Source organism: Neomonachus schauinslandi, chromosome 9 (assembly GCF_002201575.2).
Source record: "Neomonachus schauinslandi chromosome 9, ASM220157v2, whole genome shotgun sequence".
Classification (NCBI taxonomy): Eukaryota; Metazoa; Chordata; class Mammalia; order Carnivora; family Phocidae; genus Neomonachus; species Neomonachus schauinslandi.
The window spans coordinates 43898652-43918024 of NC_058411.1; the positions used below are offsets into that span (position 1 = coordinate 43898652).

General features: G+C 37.3%; 1 protein-coding gene across 1 annotated transcript in view; it reads right to left on the minus strand.

Moving 5' to 3' along the window:
- Positions 1 to 1055: 1055 nt before the first annotated feature.
- CGRRF1 (cell growth regulator with ring finger domain 1) overlaps positions 1056 to 19373 on the minus strand; it is a 28177-nt gene continuing 9859 nt past the window's right edge. The window contains exons 2-6 of the mRNA XM_021701473.1: positions 16240 to 16379; positions 9339 to 9516; positions 9034 to 9181; positions 2828 to 2935; positions 1056 to 2411 (exon numbers count right to left, since the gene is read on the minus strand). Coding sequence (XP_021557148.1) covers positions 2091 to 2411; positions 2828 to 2935; positions 9034 to 9181; positions 9339 to 9516; positions 16240 to 16379 — 895 coding nt within the window. The 3' untranslated portion in view covers positions 1056 to 2090. The remainder of the gene's footprint in view (positions 2412 to 2827; positions 2936 to 9033; positions 9182 to 9338; positions 9517 to 16239; positions 16380 to 19373) is intronic.

Genomic DNA, 19373 nt, shown 5'->3' on the forward strand with positions numbered 1-19373 from the left:
GTCACACAACAGTGTGAACGTACTTGATGTCACTGAACTGTACACTTAAAAAAATAGTTAAATGGTAGGGGCGCCTGGGTGGCTCAGTTGGTTAAGCAACTGCCTTCGGCTCAGGTCATGATCCTGGAGTCCTGGGATCGAGTCCCGCATCAGGCTCCCTGCTCAACGAGGAGCCTGCTTCTCCCTCTGACCCTCCCCCCCTCTCATGTACTCTCTCTCATTCTCACTCTCTCAAATAAATAAATAAATCTTTAAAAAAAAATAGTTAAATGGTAAATTTTCTGTTATGTATCTTTTACGACGATAAAACAGTTATGAAGAATGGAGGAAGATGGCAGGTGGAAATCTATCACCAAGGAGAAAGCATATGTCTCTGACAGTTTCAGTACAAACAGATCTGTAAAGAGAAGCAGGGTGGCTGAGATGGACAAAGTGATCTTTAAGGGTCCCCCAGTTGACACCACAGGGTGAGTTTCCCAGATGAGCTGTTGCTAGCTAGCTGCTGCAGAGGCTGTAGCTTTCGCCTGCCCCTGCTTCCAGTGGGGGACGTGTTTCTAAAATGCTGTCAGTGAGGGCGCCTGGGTGGCTCAGTTGGTTAAGCAACTGCCTTCAGCTCAGGTCATGGTCCCGGAGTCCTGGGATCGAGTCCCACATCGGGCTCCAGGCTCAGCAGGGAGCCTGCTTCTCCCTCTGACCCTCTCTCCTCTCATGCTGTTTCTCTCTCTCTCTCTCAAATAAATAAATAAATAAAATCTTTAAAAAAATAAATAAATAAATAGGAGCACAGTCAGTGCTCCTTTGAGGCACAGATACTTCGACCGTCAGAAGCCTTGCCTCATTCTTTGTAGCCCAGACTGCCAAAAGGTATCTGGCCCCTAGAAGGTATTTAATACACAGCTACAGAGCAGAGATGAAAGTTTGATTTGGTTTATAAAATGGAGAATAGGTAATGGCTTTTTCAGAGCATTATATTTGATTAGAATGAAATGATACTATGTAAAAACACTGATAGAAAGATAAGGCAATATTCTTAATACAAACAGGACAAAGAAGTCTTGAAAATTTCCCTGAAGTTCAGTTTATTTGCCATGATCTAATTTCTTGGTGAGTGGGAGGTAATTTCCCTTGAAGACACAGAAAGCTCTGATTTACCTTTTTCTTCTTTGTCATCTTGGAAAGCATGGGGGATGGGGCTTTTTGCCTATCAGGATACTATTCTGGAGGATATGGGTTTATTTGGAATAAAAATACAGTAGAAAAAAAATAGTTATTTGCTTCTCTTAACAGCTTTTCTGGCTCCAAAACCTCTCCGGTTTTAGATGGATCTGCTATGCAGGAGGAAATCTAAGGTAAGGCATTACGAGTCTCACAGTTCTTCCCTGATAGGTCACATCCTGCTAACCTAGTCATATTTGACAATAATTTTAATTATCCAAGAAATTTTATTATCCAAGTTTTATATATCTGCTTCCTATAGATGAGTATCATTTTAACCTATGATACACTGAGAACAGATAAGAATTGTATCTTGCATTTATGATTTAAGACACTATATTAAAATTAAGACTTGTGTTTATGTGACTATAAGGAAAATTAGATGGATATTTATAAAAACTGTTATTTTAGGAAAAGATTTAGAGTTAGAAGCCCTTTCCAACTCCTTTGTAAACTGGGGAACATATAATTACTTTAGGAAGAATTCAGTTTTTTCCCAATTGCTCTCCAGATGATGTCAAAGGCAAAACATCCAGAGATCTTGACTTTTACCACCTCAGATTTTAGATGGGTTGCTTTTCAGAATTTTCCTAATCAACATCATATGAAATCCTCTAGCTGATAAAAGGCCAAACATTTACATTCTTCTCAAGAGTTGAATGAATTTTTATGTATTAACACAGATGGTATTCCAGTATTTATCATACCGAACAGGAAGGAATTCATTTTCATCATCCATGTACCATACAAACGTGAAGTTAAAATAGAATTTTCATCGATGGTCAACACAGTAGATTCCATGTTATGATTAATTCCAAGGATACAAATTTCTACATCTTCAGTGGAAAGCATACTCTTCAGTCATAACAACACTCTCAAAGAGCTCTCAGTTTGTCTTTCTCTTGCTCCTTTTGACTGCAAAGGGTAAAGGATTCCTGAACAAACTGCCTGCACATGGGGCACTGCTGGAAATATCGAACACAGCCGTCACACAAGCATGCGTGTCGACAGGGCAGGAGCACCCAGTTCACAGTTCCGTTCTGGCAAACCACACAGTCCTTGCTGTTCTCCTCCGGAGGCTCCGCTTCACTCTCGGACAGCCCGGCCTTTTCCAGCAGACTGCGCTCTCTGCTTTGTTCTTCTGGAGAGGAATTGTTGGAGGGAGTGGAATTATTATTTGCAGACATGAAAAGTTGCTGAAAATCAAAAAGAAAAGGTTAAGGATAATCAAAAATGACAATTACTCTTTTTTTTTTTAAAGATTTTATTTATTTATTTGAGAGAGAGGGAGAGGGAGAGAGGGGGGGAGGGAAGCAGACTCTGTGCTGAGTGTGGAGACTGATTCAGGCCCGAGCCCACGACCCAAGATCATGACCTGAGCCGAAATCAAGAGTCAAACGCCCAACCGACTAAGCCACCCAGGCGCCCCGACAATTACTCTTTAAATCTGGGAGTCATAAAAGATGCTAAAAATTTGTGAGCGAACAAACCCAATAGCAAATAATAGCTACCTTCTGTGATAACTAACTGAAAAATATTATCTCTTTATAGATGGTCATTCTTTGAAACTCTGCAAATAAAAGGATCAGAAATAAGACAACAGGGTACTTACCTTAAGATCATGAAATTGACCTTGAGCCAGGAGTAAATATTGATACAATATTCTACAGGAAAGTTTATAAGTCTTATCAGGAATATGAATTACTGACATCATGGAAATCTAAAATAAAAATTGAATACCAGTCAGTAATTAACCTCCTTACATTATTTCACAGGTATGTGAAATAAAAGAAAATAAAAGGTTGATAAATCAGAAAACTTACAATAATTGATTTAAATCATCGTCACTAAAGAGGAACCAGTTACGGAACATATTTTTGCCAGAGTTACTTTTAATTATATGCAAAGTTACAAATTTAATGCGATCACAACAAAAATACCAATGAGTTTTTTCAGAGTTATATGAGTTGACTCTAAAATTCTCATGTGGAAAAATAACACATAAGAATAGCTAGGAAAATACTGGAAAAAAGCTGTGGGGAGGATCAAGCCCAGTCAGATATTCAGACATAGTACAAAGTCTCTAAAATTAAAGTAGTACAGGCACATGAACAGACAGGTGGCTAGAACAGAACAAACAGTCCAGAAACAGACCCAACTATCTATACAAGTATGACAAAGGTGCCATCTGAAATCACTGGGCAGACTTTTTAATAAAAAGTATTGGGACAACTGGATAGCTATTTGGAAAAATATAAAATTAGATGCCTTCCTCAAACCATACGTAAGAATAAACTCCAAAAGCATAAGAAACTTAATTATAAAAAATAAAACCATGCAAGCACTAGAAGAAAACATGTGAATTCCTTTTTACTCTCAGCATAGGGAAAGATTTTCTTTTTTTTTTTAAAGATTTTATTTATTTGAGAGAGAGAATGAGATAGAGAGAGAGCATGAGAGGGGGAGGGTCAGAGGGAGAAGCAGACTCCCTGCTGAGCAGGGAGCCCGATGCGGGACTCGATCCTGGGGCTCCAGGATCATGACCTGAGCTGAAGGCAGTCGCTTAACCAACTGAGCCACCCAGGCGCCCCGGGAAAGACTTTCTAACTATGACTCAAACCCAGAGGCAGATGCATTTGACTGTATAAAAATTTAAAGCTTGTATGACAAAAAGCCCCACTGGCAAAGTCAAAAGACATGTGATGAACTGGAATAAAATATTCACAATATCCCTAATTTATGAAAAACTTTTCAATATTGAAAAAAAGTAACCAAAAATCCTATTAAAAAATGGGCAAAAGATATGAACAGACAATTCACACAAAATTATAAACATGGTCCTTAGCCATATTAATAGATGTTCAATTTCACTCACAAGATAATAAATACAAATTAAAACTTCATTGAGATATCACTTCGCACTATTGGACTAATAGCTTCCAAACGTTTATCAGTATAGTCTATGGAGAAATGGTCACTTTCATATATTGCTGGTGGAAATGTATAAAAAAGAAAAAAGGGTACAACTCCAAGGATATAACCCAATGGAGGGGAATTTGATAATAGGTATCAAAATGACATACCTTTACCCTGCAACCATACAACCTCACCAATATGAAAATACATATGCATAGGTTATTCAGTGCAAAATTATTTGTTACTGCAGAATACTGGAAATTACCTGAATGTCCAGCCACAGGAGACTGACTAAATAACTATGGTACCTATACATCCTACATACCATCGAATGCTACACAGTCATTGAAAAACAATGTGAGGAAGAGCTCTATGAACTGATCTGGAGTGATTTCCAGAGATATTATGAAGTGAAAAAAACAGGAACATGTATAGTATATAAAGTGTGATACCTTTTGAGTAAGAAAGAAGAGAAAATAAGAAATATATACATCTCTATCTTCTCATCATTACAATAAGATGTTGGAAGGATAAACCAGAAAACAATAAACTTGGTTATCTACAAGAATTGGGGTGTATAAGAATGGGGGGCACCTGGCCAGGGTGGAGCATGCAACTCTTGATCTCAGGGTTGTGAGTCTGACCCTCATGTTGGGTGTGGAGATTACTTAAAACTGTTAAAAGAAAAAAAAAAAGGCGTTGTGAGAGGAGATGAGAGCAACATCTGAATATACTTCCTCTTTATGCGTTTTTCTGACTTTTAGGAGAACTAATCCAAGTAATTTATGAACACAGAATTTGACTATAAACTCTGGGGCAGAAAATAAGGAGAGGGCAGTTGGGCACCAAAATAATCAAATTCAGTAATGAATTATAAATCACTGGGGGGAAAATGGAATTCGTGAGGCCATATGGATAATAAACAAAGAAATAAATGGGAGGTCTATTGCTTATAGTAGCATACTGAAGACTGGCTGAAGGGCTGGAACTGGAAAATAATCATTTTGCAACCATCATGGTAAAGATAAAATCTGTTAAGAATTATCAATGGATATTAAATCCAGGGGGGCAAATTTTCATAAAGACTGGGATTTTGCGTGGTCTTAAAAGTGTCCCCCCCACGGGGCGCCTGGGTGGCTCAGTCGGTTAAGCGTCTGCCTTCGGCTCAAGTCATGATCCCCGGGTCCTGGGATCGAGCCCCACATTGGGCTCCCTGCTCAGCGGGGAGCCTGCTTCTCCCTCTCCTCCCAGCTCGTTTCTCTCTCTAGCTATCTCTGTCTCTCTCTCTCTCAAGTAAATAAATAAAAAAACATTAAAAAAAAAAAAGTATCCCCCCCCCCCCAACTGCTTATTATTTGCAAGGTAGGGGGAAAAACAGAACAGAGGAAAATGAGATACCACCTTGCTGAGAGATCAAACTTAACGTCACCACTAAGGGGAAAGAACCCCATGTGCCTCCAAAGGTGAAAAGCCCTGAAAAGCACGTGTCATCACCTGTGCGGTAGACTGGCTGAAAATGCACAAGTCCAACCTGATCATGAAGAAACATCAGGCAAACAAAATGGGAAGGGTCCTATTTTACGAAAAGGGTGTATGTGACTGTATTCTTAAAAAATGCTAATATCGTAAAAGACAAACACAGGCTGTGAAAATGTTCTAGATTAAAGGATGCTAAAGATACATGACAAAGAGACTATCTGACTCTAGACTAGAACCTGTACTGGAGGGGGAAACACGCTGTAAAGAAGGCTGCTAAATCCACTGACATATTGGAATATAGGTCATAGATTGGATAAAATATTTTATCAATGTTAGATTTATAAAGTTGATGACTATATTGTGTTTATATCAGAGAACATTCCTATTATTAGAAATACTATAAAAATATATTTTTAATATAAAACTATATTTATATATATATAAAATATTTTAAAAATATAATAAAAAAGAAATACACACTATGGTATTTAGGGGTAAAGAATCATGCATACAACTTATTCTTGATTCATTAAAAAAAATACATACGCAAACATATATGGGCATAAAATAGTGCCAATGGTGCAAATGTCAGCAAATAACAATAGGAGATCTGAGGAAAAGGTAGAGGGGTGTTCTTTTGGTTTTCTATTTTTGCAAGTTTCTAAAATTATGTCCAAATGAAAAGTTTAAAGAAAGAATCCTACTATGGTTGTAAACATATAATATTTTTTACAGCTTTATAAAGATTTAATAATTTAGCAATGGCTTCAGAACTTGTAATACTGAACCAAAATGACAGGACTGGTATAAGACAGTAATATTATCACCTCACATGAAAATCCTGCCATTCGATTTAATATTAAAAGCTTTGGAAGCTACTATCATGCTAGTTTTAAATATACATGTAGCTGTACATATATATTTGATATGGAAAAGATCCTCAAAATATACTAAATGAAAACAGGTCACAAAATAGTACATATAATTTAATCCTGTTTTTGTTTAAAAATTACATATATAAATAGGTCTGCAAAGATACAAATATTCACAGTGGTTAACTTTGGAAGATAGAATATAGATGATTATGCTTTTTTTCCTTTTGGCTTATCTAGATTTTCTAATTCCATTTCCTGCCACAAACATGTATTATTTGAGTAACAGAGAAAATATAATTGAGTAAAAATGAAAACAAACGTCGAAGTCAAAATACTGCAATTAACAATCCCTGCTTCTACCTAAAATGACAAACTGACTACACTATCAAAGTGTAATTTTTACTGTTACAACAGGAATGGTAGCGTTTAATTTTTTTTTCTTTAGATTTAGACTCTGACCCCCAGATAAAATATTGAAAAACTAAATGCTTGGTTTGCTTTTAAAATTAAGAACAGGGAACATTAATACAAACTATGCTAACAAGTATGCTTTAGTTCCAATATTAGCCCCAATCTGAGTGATAAGAGATGGAGAAGCAAGATTAACAGGAAAAAAGAGAGGGAGCCTGCTGATGAGAAGAAAAGACCCAGAGCAGGAGACGTTAAAAGGAAAAGAGAAAATGCCTATTAAACCCCTGAGGGCTGGCCATCCCAGGTCCCCTGTGGGAATGCATCTCCCACAAGTACAGCTGGGCCATATCATCTTTGTTCCAGTTGGATCTGGGAGCTGAGAGCAAATCTTTCCCTGTTTATAATGCCATTGACTTATACACTAGAAAGTGGTTAAAATGGTAAATTTTATGTTATATATATTTTAACACACACACACACACACACACACACACCTCTGTTCAGACTGAGGAAGAAAGTTAGAAAACAAAGAAGACTCTGAGTTCCTTAAATAGATAGAGATCACCATCAGTGAGGGGGAAAGAAGCCAAGAGGGGAGGCTGGGAGGAAGGTGACAGATCTGAGCCTTTCTGTTTTGAATGAGAGGAAGGAAGGAAGGGAGCTTGGAAGACACGGGTGACACGGTGGTGACAGAAGGGTTACCTTGCTGGGGTAGGCGGGGTAAAGAACGGAGGCTGGAAATATGAAACACCAACCTAACAGTTCTTATTTATCTTCAACTGAACAGGGTGAGGGGGAAGAGGGGAGGAGGGGGAGGAAACCAGAAGATCTCTCATATGCGCTTCTCATGCACAAGTAACTGACTTGCTGTCAAGCTCTATGAGGCTCAGGAACATTGCTTGGTATGACTGGGTTGTTGTTTTTTTGTTTCGTTTTGTTTTTCACTTATCATGTTTATTGAGCACCTATAGTGTTCTAAGCACTGTGTTAGGTGCTGGAAGCATACTGTTTTTAGTATGACTTATTTGGAAAGAACAAATTGACTTCAGTTCAATGGAACTTCAATTTGGTAAGATTAAAACCTCAAACTGTGTATGAGCAGGGTCTAGATTTCTCAATAAGGGTCTGAACTTTCCAAATGCATGAAAATGTACACTTGTTTCGAGGAGATATTCCTTTAAAAAAATTTTTTTTAAGGTACTGGCACAGACTACAGAGGCTTACTGGTTCCATCTCTTCCTGAATGACTGGGAGTTTTCTTTAGACTCCCATTTCAGGCTTTATAAGAAGAGTATTTGCCCTAACACACAAGGTTGTTGGAAGGAATAAACAAGTTAATGTTAGCCAATGTACTGTATATATTACAAAGTATCATAAAAATGTTACCATATCATTAATAATAAACATATCGATATCATGCACTTCAGAAAAGCAGTAAATTGGGCATAAGGGCATTCTTACCATGAAACAGTTTCACCAAAAGTTTATTTCATGTATATGCTTCTACCATACTCAGAGCTTTGTCAGGGCTCAGGTCCTCTTAGATCCCTAAGATGCTTTTATCTTACTAATAGGGACAAACTACCAGACTAAAGAAATAATGAGCACATAATGAGAAAAAGAGACCACTACAATTACTGAAAATACAGGGATCAAATACATAGAAGATGTAGGTGCGGCAGGGGCTATGATGGAAACAAGGTGACTTGCAAGCATGTAAAGAAAAGAGGGAATATGGTCCTAAAATGGAGCACTTCAGATGATTACAATGCTTATTCATTCAGTGTTAAAAATGCTAAGAATAAACAAGCTTCCCAAGACTCTTTCTATCTAGCAAATATGACAGAATATAGAATGATAAAATTAACTTAATTCAACTATAATATACCTTCTGTTTTCTAAATAATATCATATTCTTGTAACTCATATGGAAAAAAAGTCATCCTCTGAAGGAGCTGTTACATGTATGATCATCATACAGGTGTACTTCCCAGGTATTCCTTCTCCAAGAAAAATGTGTCTGGGCCAGATGTAGATCCTCAGAAATTAAAATAAAACTTTTCCTATTCACCAAATAATTATGACCCATCATCCAAATCACTTAAAGGAATGCTTCCAGAATTTTAAAGTTACTTACAATATCATAAATGTCTCGGTCATCCTCATCAGCTAGGGTCAACAGTGCTACCAATGGATAGCGAGATCTGGGCACTGTACCAAAGTCTTCAATTTTAGTATCTCTTGGTAACTGGCAATATATTTCTTCTTTGCTGTCCTTTTTAATACTTTTTGAAAATGTAAAGGTAAATTGCCACTATAACCCAAAATACAGTAATACCAAAGGTGATCAATAATAATGGAGCAAATACTTTATTTTATCCATAAAAAAGTCTAAAGTCTAAAATTTTCATTGGTTAATGGATATATCAGATAAAAGGATACAAATACTGTTCTTGATAGAGGTATTCACTGTACAGAGCATCTTCCAGGGCTTGGGGAGTGCTTATTCGGAAGCAATAAAAGTGCTTCTGCAGAGCTTCATATAATTTTTGAACACTGCACCCCCAGTAGCATGTCAGGAGGCTATCTTCAAGGCAATCTGTTGTCAAAGTTATGCCAGCTGTAGAAAACAAAGAAGAAAAGAAGACAAAGAGAAGAAAATTACCTAATGTAATTTCTCATACAATTATACACAGTGAATAACAAAAGCTTCCTTTTGGAGGCTGGCCCGGCTGATGCCAGTTAAAGGAACTCATTAAAGGGCACGTGCCTGTAAATGAAGGAACTGGTCCCTAAACAAGTGATAGAAAACCCTCAACATCTACACAATTTTGAAGCACTATCAGTAAACTCTTATTATTTATACATTTACACTTGGAAATTATCAAGTTAGTTTTTTGTGTGTGATTTCGAGACTTCTCCCACATAGAGTTTAAAAACTGAAATATAGTTCACTATTGATAACCTACTGCTCTAATAGCATATATAATCCTAACTACAAGAAATAGTACAGCTGTCTCCAAAAGTGGATATACACAACCTTGTAACTGTAAGAAACAGAGCAGGACTGTCTCTGAAAGTGGATACACGTAACTAATGGGGTCCACAAGATGATCACTGGGGTAGAAAAAATATGAAAAAGAAATCAAGCCTTACTAATATTAATATACACATTGACAGCATTAATATATACTCCTGTCACACAGTTAATGTCCCACATAATGTGCAAAACATCCTAAAAAGAGCAGGGATTCCAAAACATGAAGGGCTTACTAGCAATGCCCTCATTCATTTATTTGCTTTCAGCATAATAAAACATATTATAATTTGAGTAAACCTGATTAAGTGGAAAAATAAATTGTAAGTGGACATACAAATTATATTGTTTTACCTATTTATTAAACACTCACTTTGGACATACTACTAGCATCCATACGATTTTTCCCCTTGCTCATAGCAGTGGTAGCAATATTAAGTTCAAGGGCAGCAATATCTAGGGTCTTATACTGTTGGCAGTGGAAACTGTAGCCTCTGGTGCTCAGTGGCAGTGGTGGACTTGCAAGACCAAAAGTACATGGTCTGGGTCATTGTTCCTGGGGAACAGCCTTGGTCTCTGATTCTGGGTCTCCAAACCTTTACTGGCAATTCTGTAAGTTACCCAGTATCCTTTGACTGGAGTCATTTCTGTTAACTTGCTAATAGGAATTCTGATGGATACATTATGTAGTTTTAAAAAGGTGATCAATGGGGTGGCTGGGTGGCTCAATCAGTTGGGTGTCTGACTCTTGATTTCAGCTCAGGTCATGCTCTCAGGGTTGTGGGATGGAGCCGTGAATCGGGCTCTGCACTCAGTGGGCAGTCTGCTTGAGATTCTCTCCCTCTCCCTCTGCCACTGCCCACCGCACTCACTCTCTCTGTAAAATAAATAAATAAATCTTTTAAAAAATATATAAATCATCCCTTTACAAAAATAAAATAAAAAGGTGATCAAGAGTATGTGTTGGAAGGATATACACAAACACAAGCAGATGCTCTACAGGATACCAAAAATTCAGTTTCTTACTTTTCTTCCCCGTAATTAGTAGTATGTGCATAGAGTTTCAGATTTGGAGTCTGCGTAATAGCAGCGACATAGGATAATTTCCAATGATAGTTAAGCAAAACTTTTAATCGGCAGGAACATTGCATAGGTAATTGGAACAGAATTTGATTTCAAAGTTTTATATGATTCCAATCATCAGGTATTATTCAAGAATGGGAAATTTAATAAGCTATTATTTTTCAGTTAGCTATTAAATAGCCAAAGAAAACCACTCCGTCAATACAAATTTATATATTTATATACATTTAATATACAATTGTTATATTAATTTATACATTATATATTAAAACATGTATCAATGTCATGTTCATATATACTATTTATATTATGTTACATAACAATGTTTATATATTTAAAGTTAATATCTGTATTAAAAATCATACATCCTTTTCTCTATGAACCATACAACATGAGGTAAGGAAAAAAGCTGACGTAGATACGAAAGGGAGAAATAGAAAAGGCATATAAAAGAAAGTGGAAAAAGAAAAAAAGGAACCCAGAAAACGATTTCTTAATATTCTTGGCAGAAATGCGTAAATGTGAAAAGATGTTATGTATGGAGCTCTAGTTATATCAAAATGCTGGAATCCATCCAAATGTCCAACAATAGGGGATTAAATAATAAAATATGGAATATTCCATAATGAAGTATTATGGAGCTCTTAAAAAAGAACTGAGGCATGGCAAAATACCTGCACATACTACTTTGAAATGATCTTCAGAATATATACAAATGAAAAACGCAAGATGGAGGCAAGTATACAGCAGACTCCTGTTTATCTCACAGGAGAGGATATCCATATCTACGTGTTTGTTTACACTAAAAAAGAACCATGGAAGAATAAGCCCTAAAACATGTAAAACTACCCAGTTTATTTGCTTTGTAAAACACATCAGAGTTCCAGAGATTCAGAGCTGCATGAAAGGTTTGTTTACAGACTGCATATACGTGACTGAAGTGGGGAGCGTGTCAAAGACTACTGACAACTGGATACTAATCAGACTTCAACAGAGTATGTCTCTGAAATTAATATTATAAGTTAATGAGAAGGGAGAATACAATCAATAAATTCTACTCTCCACAATCTCTCCTACACTTGTCCATGCCACAGACTGAGAAGAGAATGTGTTGATTTACACTGATGACTGTACAAATCCCCCAGGCAAAACTGTTCTCCCTTTGGATCTTCCTACTTCTTCTGCAGACAGTTCTCATTCTTACATTTTCTCAGTCTTCTAAAATTCAGTGCAAACACAATGCCATCTCAGATTGAGAGCAATAGCAGACTTGGAACACAGCCTTAAACCAGAAAAGTCAGAATAGAAGCTAACTGAAGCAGCATGGGGGTGATTTCCCTCAACCTGCCCTTACGTGCTTTGCTGTAACAGCCAAATGAAGCCCCCCATAAGAGACAGCCTTGCAAAAAATTGCAAAAAATAAGGATTACAGTCAATGAGTTGAGCCATTAAAAGAAGGAGACACAATGGGGCTGACAAGCCACAAACTTTTTTTTTTTTTTAAGATTTTATTTATTTATTTGAGAGAGAGAATGAGATAGAGAGAGAGAGCATGAGAGGGGGGGAGGGTCAGAGGGAGAAGCAGACTCCCTGCTGAGCAGGGAGCCCGAAGTGGGACTCGATCCCAGGACTCCAGGATCATGATCTGAGCCGAAGGCAGTCGCTTAACCAACTGAGCCACCCAGGCGCCCCAGCCACAAACTTTCTTGAGGAGAATTCCTGAGAAAGAAGAACTAATGTACAAGGTGATCATGCATGAGGATAATAAATCTAGAATATTGGGAGATGAAAATTTTACGTTGTAGAGAATAGAGGTTCACAAATTCCCCTGAAAATGCTATGTGTGTCATTTTGTCTAACCCTTTTACCTTTGTTAGGTCTCACCAGGGTGAATAAGCCAAAATATAAGGAAGCTGTTACAAAGGGACTGGAGAATTTCTGAACCAGTTGAATTAAACTCAACTAGCACATCCTGAGTACCTCCTTTCAATTCATTAGAGCCTTTTACACTGGGGACATGGAAACATCATAAATCCAAATCTGGTATCACCACATAAAAACAAAAGAAATCCCAACAAGCCACCCATAGTAAAGAGAACTAAATGACTAAGATTAAAACTGATTCTCTTGCTCATTTTCAAGTAAATCAGGTCTTTAGATATTTCCCTTCCCTCCCTACATGCCAGGCACCTTGGGTACAGTGGTGAAAAAAGACCTGGATTTTTAAACTATCTACACATCAAATGAGATAACCTTTCAAAATGTCACAATTAGTGCTTAGAATATTATTTAAATGTCCTGGTTAGACATCTTTAATGATATCCACTGTGGAACAGTTTAAACAAATGAATTTTATTCTGCCAAATATAATTCCCACCAAAATCCTTCTCCTTATTTACCCAAAGAAGATAACGAATGATAGGCACTGGTATTTATTTTATTTTTTTAAAGATTTTATTTATTTGAGAGAGAGAGAGAGAAAGTATGGGGGGGGAGGGCAGAGGAAGAGGGAAAAGCAGACTCCCCACTGAGCAGGGAGCCCAACTTGGGGCTTGATTCCAGGACCCCGAGATCACGACCTGAGCCGAAGGTAGATGCCTAACCGACTGAGCCACCCAGGCGCCCAGCACTTGTATTTTAAAAATTAAAATACTTCAATAAGCATGCTATAAATCCACACATTTAAAAAAACTTTTTGTGTACTTTGGTAATGCTGCATGAAAGTTGCTTGGCAGCTGCGAGGTCTTCTAGTTACTGGATATATTTTCATTTGCTTAGAACATTTACAGGGATGCAAGGGGGGCAATTTTTGATACTATTTCTGCCTGAAAGGAAGACTGGTGGATTTCCTCACACTTTCTAGCTCACAAGTATCCTGTGTTTGCTCACAATTTTTCAGTTTTTCAGCATTTCCCGGCTTGTGGAACTATGTAGCAGGAAGGACACTTTTGTATTGGCGGCTTTTTGTATTGGCAGTCCTACTCAAGACCCCAATGTGACATGGCAGAAGGTCCAAGACCTGACCACAGAGGTCAGAGGTCACTAAACTACCATTGTTCTGTACATTTTAATTAGGCATGTTTTCTAAACAGGTTAATTTTCTCTGTCATATCTTGAAATTTGGTCTTCCCAAGTGAAAAATGTCAGAATGAACCCCTTATCTACCATTAGAGGGGAAAAAAGAGGTCCTTAGTTCTCTTCAATTCATAGGGTGATAGTATAGCATTTACAGCTAAGGAAGAATAAGAAACTTTGTACTTCTTCATTATGAATTAGTATTTACTTAAGGTTGATAATCCCTATTGACTAAGTACACTGATTTTTTTAAAAGATTTTATTTATTTATTTACTTATTTATTTACTTGTTTATTTATAGAGCACACGTCAGCAGGAGGAGGGGCAGAGGGAAAGAGAGAAAGAAAGAACCTCTAGCAGACTCCATGCTGAGCACAGAACCCGACTCAAGGGCTCAATCACAACTCTGAGATGATGACCTGAGCCGAAATCAAGAGTCGAACATTTAACCAACTGAGCCACCCAGGTACCCCGGTACACTGATTTTTGACATGTGATTCTGGAAGTTAGAGACAGGAAGATGACTATACAAGAAGGGTCACAGAAGCCTAGGGAGCAGGGTATCAAGAAGGAAGGATTGGTCAACTCTGTTAAACTCTGCAGAGATGATGTTAACTCAGGCCTACAAAGTGTGCACTGGATTTTATGACTGCTGGGGGTCAGGGTTGGGGCAGAAGTGATGATCAGTGACCTGGGGGGAAACCACTTCAGTAGAGGGATATAGGCAAAAATCAGACTGCACTGATCTGAGGAGTGAAAGTAGAGCAGGCTAAGGGAAGAAGGCAAATGCAACCTGCTTTTGAGAAGCATGGCTGTGAAGGGAAGAGAAAGAGGGCAGCAGTTACAATAAGATAAAAAGCTGAGAAAGTTTGGGATTGTTTTTAAGATCCCAGGAATCGGAGCACATGTAAAAGGTGATAGGGTCTCAGCCCAGAAATCTTTGTAAAGCCATGGAGCTGTACCTAGAACTGCCCCCTCCAAAGTCCAGAAGTTCAAAACTGAAGTCATTACCTTTCTTCCCAAACCTGCTGCTCCCCCGTATTCTTCATCCTGGTAAGAGGATCTGTCTGTGGAGAGCCCCTGCAAAGAACCTTCTCCCACTCTTCTCTCTTACCTGTCCCACCCTGTGTTTTATCCACAACAAATCACTATTGTTTCTCTACTGCATTATTCTGTTTCTGTATCAGTGCTTTGCTCATGCTTCTCCCTCTACCTAGAATTTCTCCCAAGCCCATGAGATAAACACCCACTTATCTTTCAAGACTCTACTCAAAAATAAATAAATAAATAAATAAGATAGACTCAGCACATTCTTCAATGAAGCTTTTCCTGAATATGCCTCCCCACCGCAGCAAACTTAAACCATTTCTTTCTTTCTCTCTTTCTTTCTTCCCGTCCTTCTTTCCTCCCTCCCTCTCTTTCTTTCACTCCAGTGGTTCCTAGATAGTCTTGCAGACAATTTATTTTTCCAAGTAAGTGCAGAAACAAACAACTATTATCTATTATTACCATCTGCCAAAATAACATCTTATACCAAAATAACTTATACCCAAAATACCATAATTTCAGATTAAAAACACTTGTTCTTGAGAAGGCTAGCAACCTTCCAGTAACTGTTTATGCTATACGATCCATACATTTCTCACTGCACTTAAGACCCATGAAAATGGCAGTGTCCTAACAAACTTCTTATTTTTTTATTTTATTTTTTTTTTAAGATTTTTTTATTTATTTGACAGAGAGAGCACAAGCAGAGGGAGAGAGAGGGAGAAGCAGGTTCCCTGCTGAGCAAGGAGCCCAATGTGGGACTCAATCCCAGGACCCTGGGATCATGACCTGGGCCGAAGGCAGCCGCTTAACCGACTGAGCCACCCAGGCGTCCCGCAAACTTCTCTTATTAACAGTTAAGATACTTTATTCTTCTCACACGAATGCCTCTGTTTGTTAGTTGATAAATTCCTGAGGAGCAAGTTTGGTGAATTATTAGTCTTTATATCTGTAGTACAAAGTACTACATAGTACAGCTCCCAGAATAAAATAGGTGCTCAATAAATACTTGTTAATTCTAATGAAGAGAAAGCATATAGAAAGAAAAATGCTAAGAAAGGGGCACAGAAAGAAAATGATCTTTGGAAAAGAGCCACCAACTTGTAATTGAAGCTGAAGATGGATTAGTGATCTCTAAGCCAAAAGGATTCTTGACTTGTCTCATTTGCTTTTTGAAAACTCTTGTGTTGAACTGGGTTTCTTCTGAATTTCTCAAAATTACTGGAACATCCCAACCAAACCTGAAGAAAAAGAAAAATAAAATAATACATAATTCTATCAAATACTGAAACTTTATGTGAAGTATGTTGTGCTTCATTAGTTACTCCTTTTAACATATGCACCACAACAAGAGATCAATTTATTCAGTTTACATTATATTACGGAATTAATCTAGAGTTGAGAGATTAGAGGCCCTATACAATTGCAATATATCGTTCAGCTGGCTGAATTGACATACTCCTGAAAATAAAGAGTTCTATTGTTAATATTATTGCTGATAACAAAGTAGTGCAGTCATTACAGAAATTGTACTTAATATAACAGCAAAAATATGAGAATTATTCAATTTTTAAATTGATATAAAAACAAATTCATATTTAATATGTAGACTATTTGATATTATTTATGGAACAGGAGAACTTTTTTTTAAATTAATTTTATTTTATTATGTTAGTCACCGTACATTACATCATTAGTTTTTTTTTTTTTTTTTAAGATTTTTATTTATTTATTTGACAGAGAGAGAGATAGCGAGAGCAGGAACACAAGCAGGGGGAGTGGGAGAGGGAGAAGCAGGCTTCCCGCCGAGCAGGGAGCCCGATGCGGGGCTCGATCCCAGGACCCTGGGATCATGACCTGAGCCGAAGGCAGACACTTAACGACTGAGCCACCCAGGCGCCCTACATCATTAGTTTTTGATGTAGTGTTCCATGATACACCCAGTGCTGGAACAGGATAACTTTTAAAGACCAAATACAGCACTTCTTTTATATAACATATTTTCTACTTTTAAATTTCATGTAAAACTGTGAAAATGCACATTGAACAGATTAGAAGGAAAATGAAAGGGACCAAACTCAATTCCTTATCAAATTAGAAAGCAGCTAAGTTCACTCAATTAAAAAAAGTAACTTAAAATGAATACACATTAGTTAAATGAGGGGACTTTAGGTTAAGATGGCATTCATACTCTGATGCACTCTCTTCTCTCCAGACACTTAGTAGTGATGGATAAAAAATAAACAGAGAAATCAAAAAAGACCACACTGAAATGAGCAAACAAACTGTGGTGTGTTGAAACAAAGGACTAGTAGTATTCAGCAATGAAAAGGAATAAATTATTGCTACAGCCACATGGATAAATCTCAAAAACAACATGCTGAGCAAAAGAAGTCTTACACAAAGAAGTACAACGCCATATGATTCTGCAATATAAAATTTGAAAGCAGGCAAAACTAATCCATAGTAGAAATAAAAAAACAGGGCAATGGTTGCTTCTGTGGGGTGGAGGGGTATGGACTGACCAGGAAAGAGCATGAGAAAACTTTCTCTGGTGATGGTAATATTGTACATCTTGAGAAGAGGTTTGAGTATAGATGATGTGTTTGATAACACTGAAGACTTGTATATTTCATTGTGTGTAAATATTACTTCAAAAGAAAAAAAGGAACTATAAACAAAAACAAATGTTGACGGACACCTAGGTGGCTCAGTCGGTTAAGCATCCGACTCTTGGTTTCGGCTCAAGTTATGATCTCAGGGTCGTGAGATTGAGCTCCACATCAGGCTCTCTCTCCCTCTCCCTCTGTCCCGCCCCCCTTTTCCTCTCCCTCCCCTCCAAAAAACAAAACAAAACAAAAAAACCCAAATGTTGAGCTCCAGTTAATAATATGTAATGCTTTAGTGTCTATGGGAAGAGTAACAACTTACTTTGAAGTGATCAAGAAATAAGACGGACAAATACGTAATAAAGACTCTATAGCAAAATACTGATTGTAGAACCTAAGTGATGGGCATAATATGTTCATTGTATAATTTTTTCAAGTTTTCTGTATTTTGAAAATTTTAATAATAAAACATAAAAAAAAAAAGAGACATAGTGGGTTCAAAGACAAATCTTTATGGTTCTGAAAAGGGAAAGAAATATAAAGTAATGAGTAAGGCTGATGCCATGGTTTGATGGGTCCTGAGTCTGGCAGCAGGCAGTGGCAAGTAAGCCTTCCCATAGTAAAAGGACCTTATAGGTTGTCCACTCAAAACAAGAGCCAGAGCGAGTTTCATAATTTGAATCCAGGAACTGGGTTAGGCCAATATCAATATGGAACAGAACTGTCATTGTAAGACCTGGTCCTTGACTGGGGAGCATCTAGGAATTGGGTTGGAGACAATTGTAAAATGGCTAAACAGCAAGGGTGATGACAAAGGGTAGGGAAGAAAACTTCTACTAAAATTTAGGTTGCAAACCAAAATTTCAAAACACATGAATAAATCTAATACCAAGGGAAGGCCAATAAAAGTAACACATGGAATAAAGTTACACTCTAGATGAATTTAATTTTATGGAACAGTTAGATAAGGCTGTTCTGGTTCTGCTTAAGAAAGCCAAAAAGCAAGCCTCTAATAGATCAAACTGTTTCCAAGTAAGTTAACTGTATCCCAAAACAAAGCTCAAGAATATATATATATGAATACAAAAATATCCAGCACCTTAAAGTAAAATTCACAGTGTTTAGCATCCAATAAAAAATTAACAGCCATGCAAAGAAGAAAATATGACTCATTATGAGGAGAGAAACTAATCAAAAGAAATGGACCCTAGAAATGACATGGATCCTAGAACTAGTAGACAAGAACATCGAAATAATTGTTATAACTACTCCATATTTTCAAAAAGGTAAGTAAAGATTGAGCATACTGTATGGAGACATGGAAGATATTTAAAAAGACCCAAATCCATTTCTGAAGATGAAAAAATACATTTGAGATGAAAAATACACTGGATGAGATTAATAGCTGACTTAACATTACAGAACAAAAGATTAGTATATTTGAAGACTTATCAACAGAAACGATCCAATATGAAACACAGAAAGGGAAAAAAAGGCTGGACAAAAATATCTCAAAACATCAGTGAGCTGAAGGACAACTTCATGCAGTTTGCAGAGAAGGGGCAGAGACGTACAAGAAAACTACAGATGCCTATCACTCAGGAACATAGATGCAAAACTTAACAA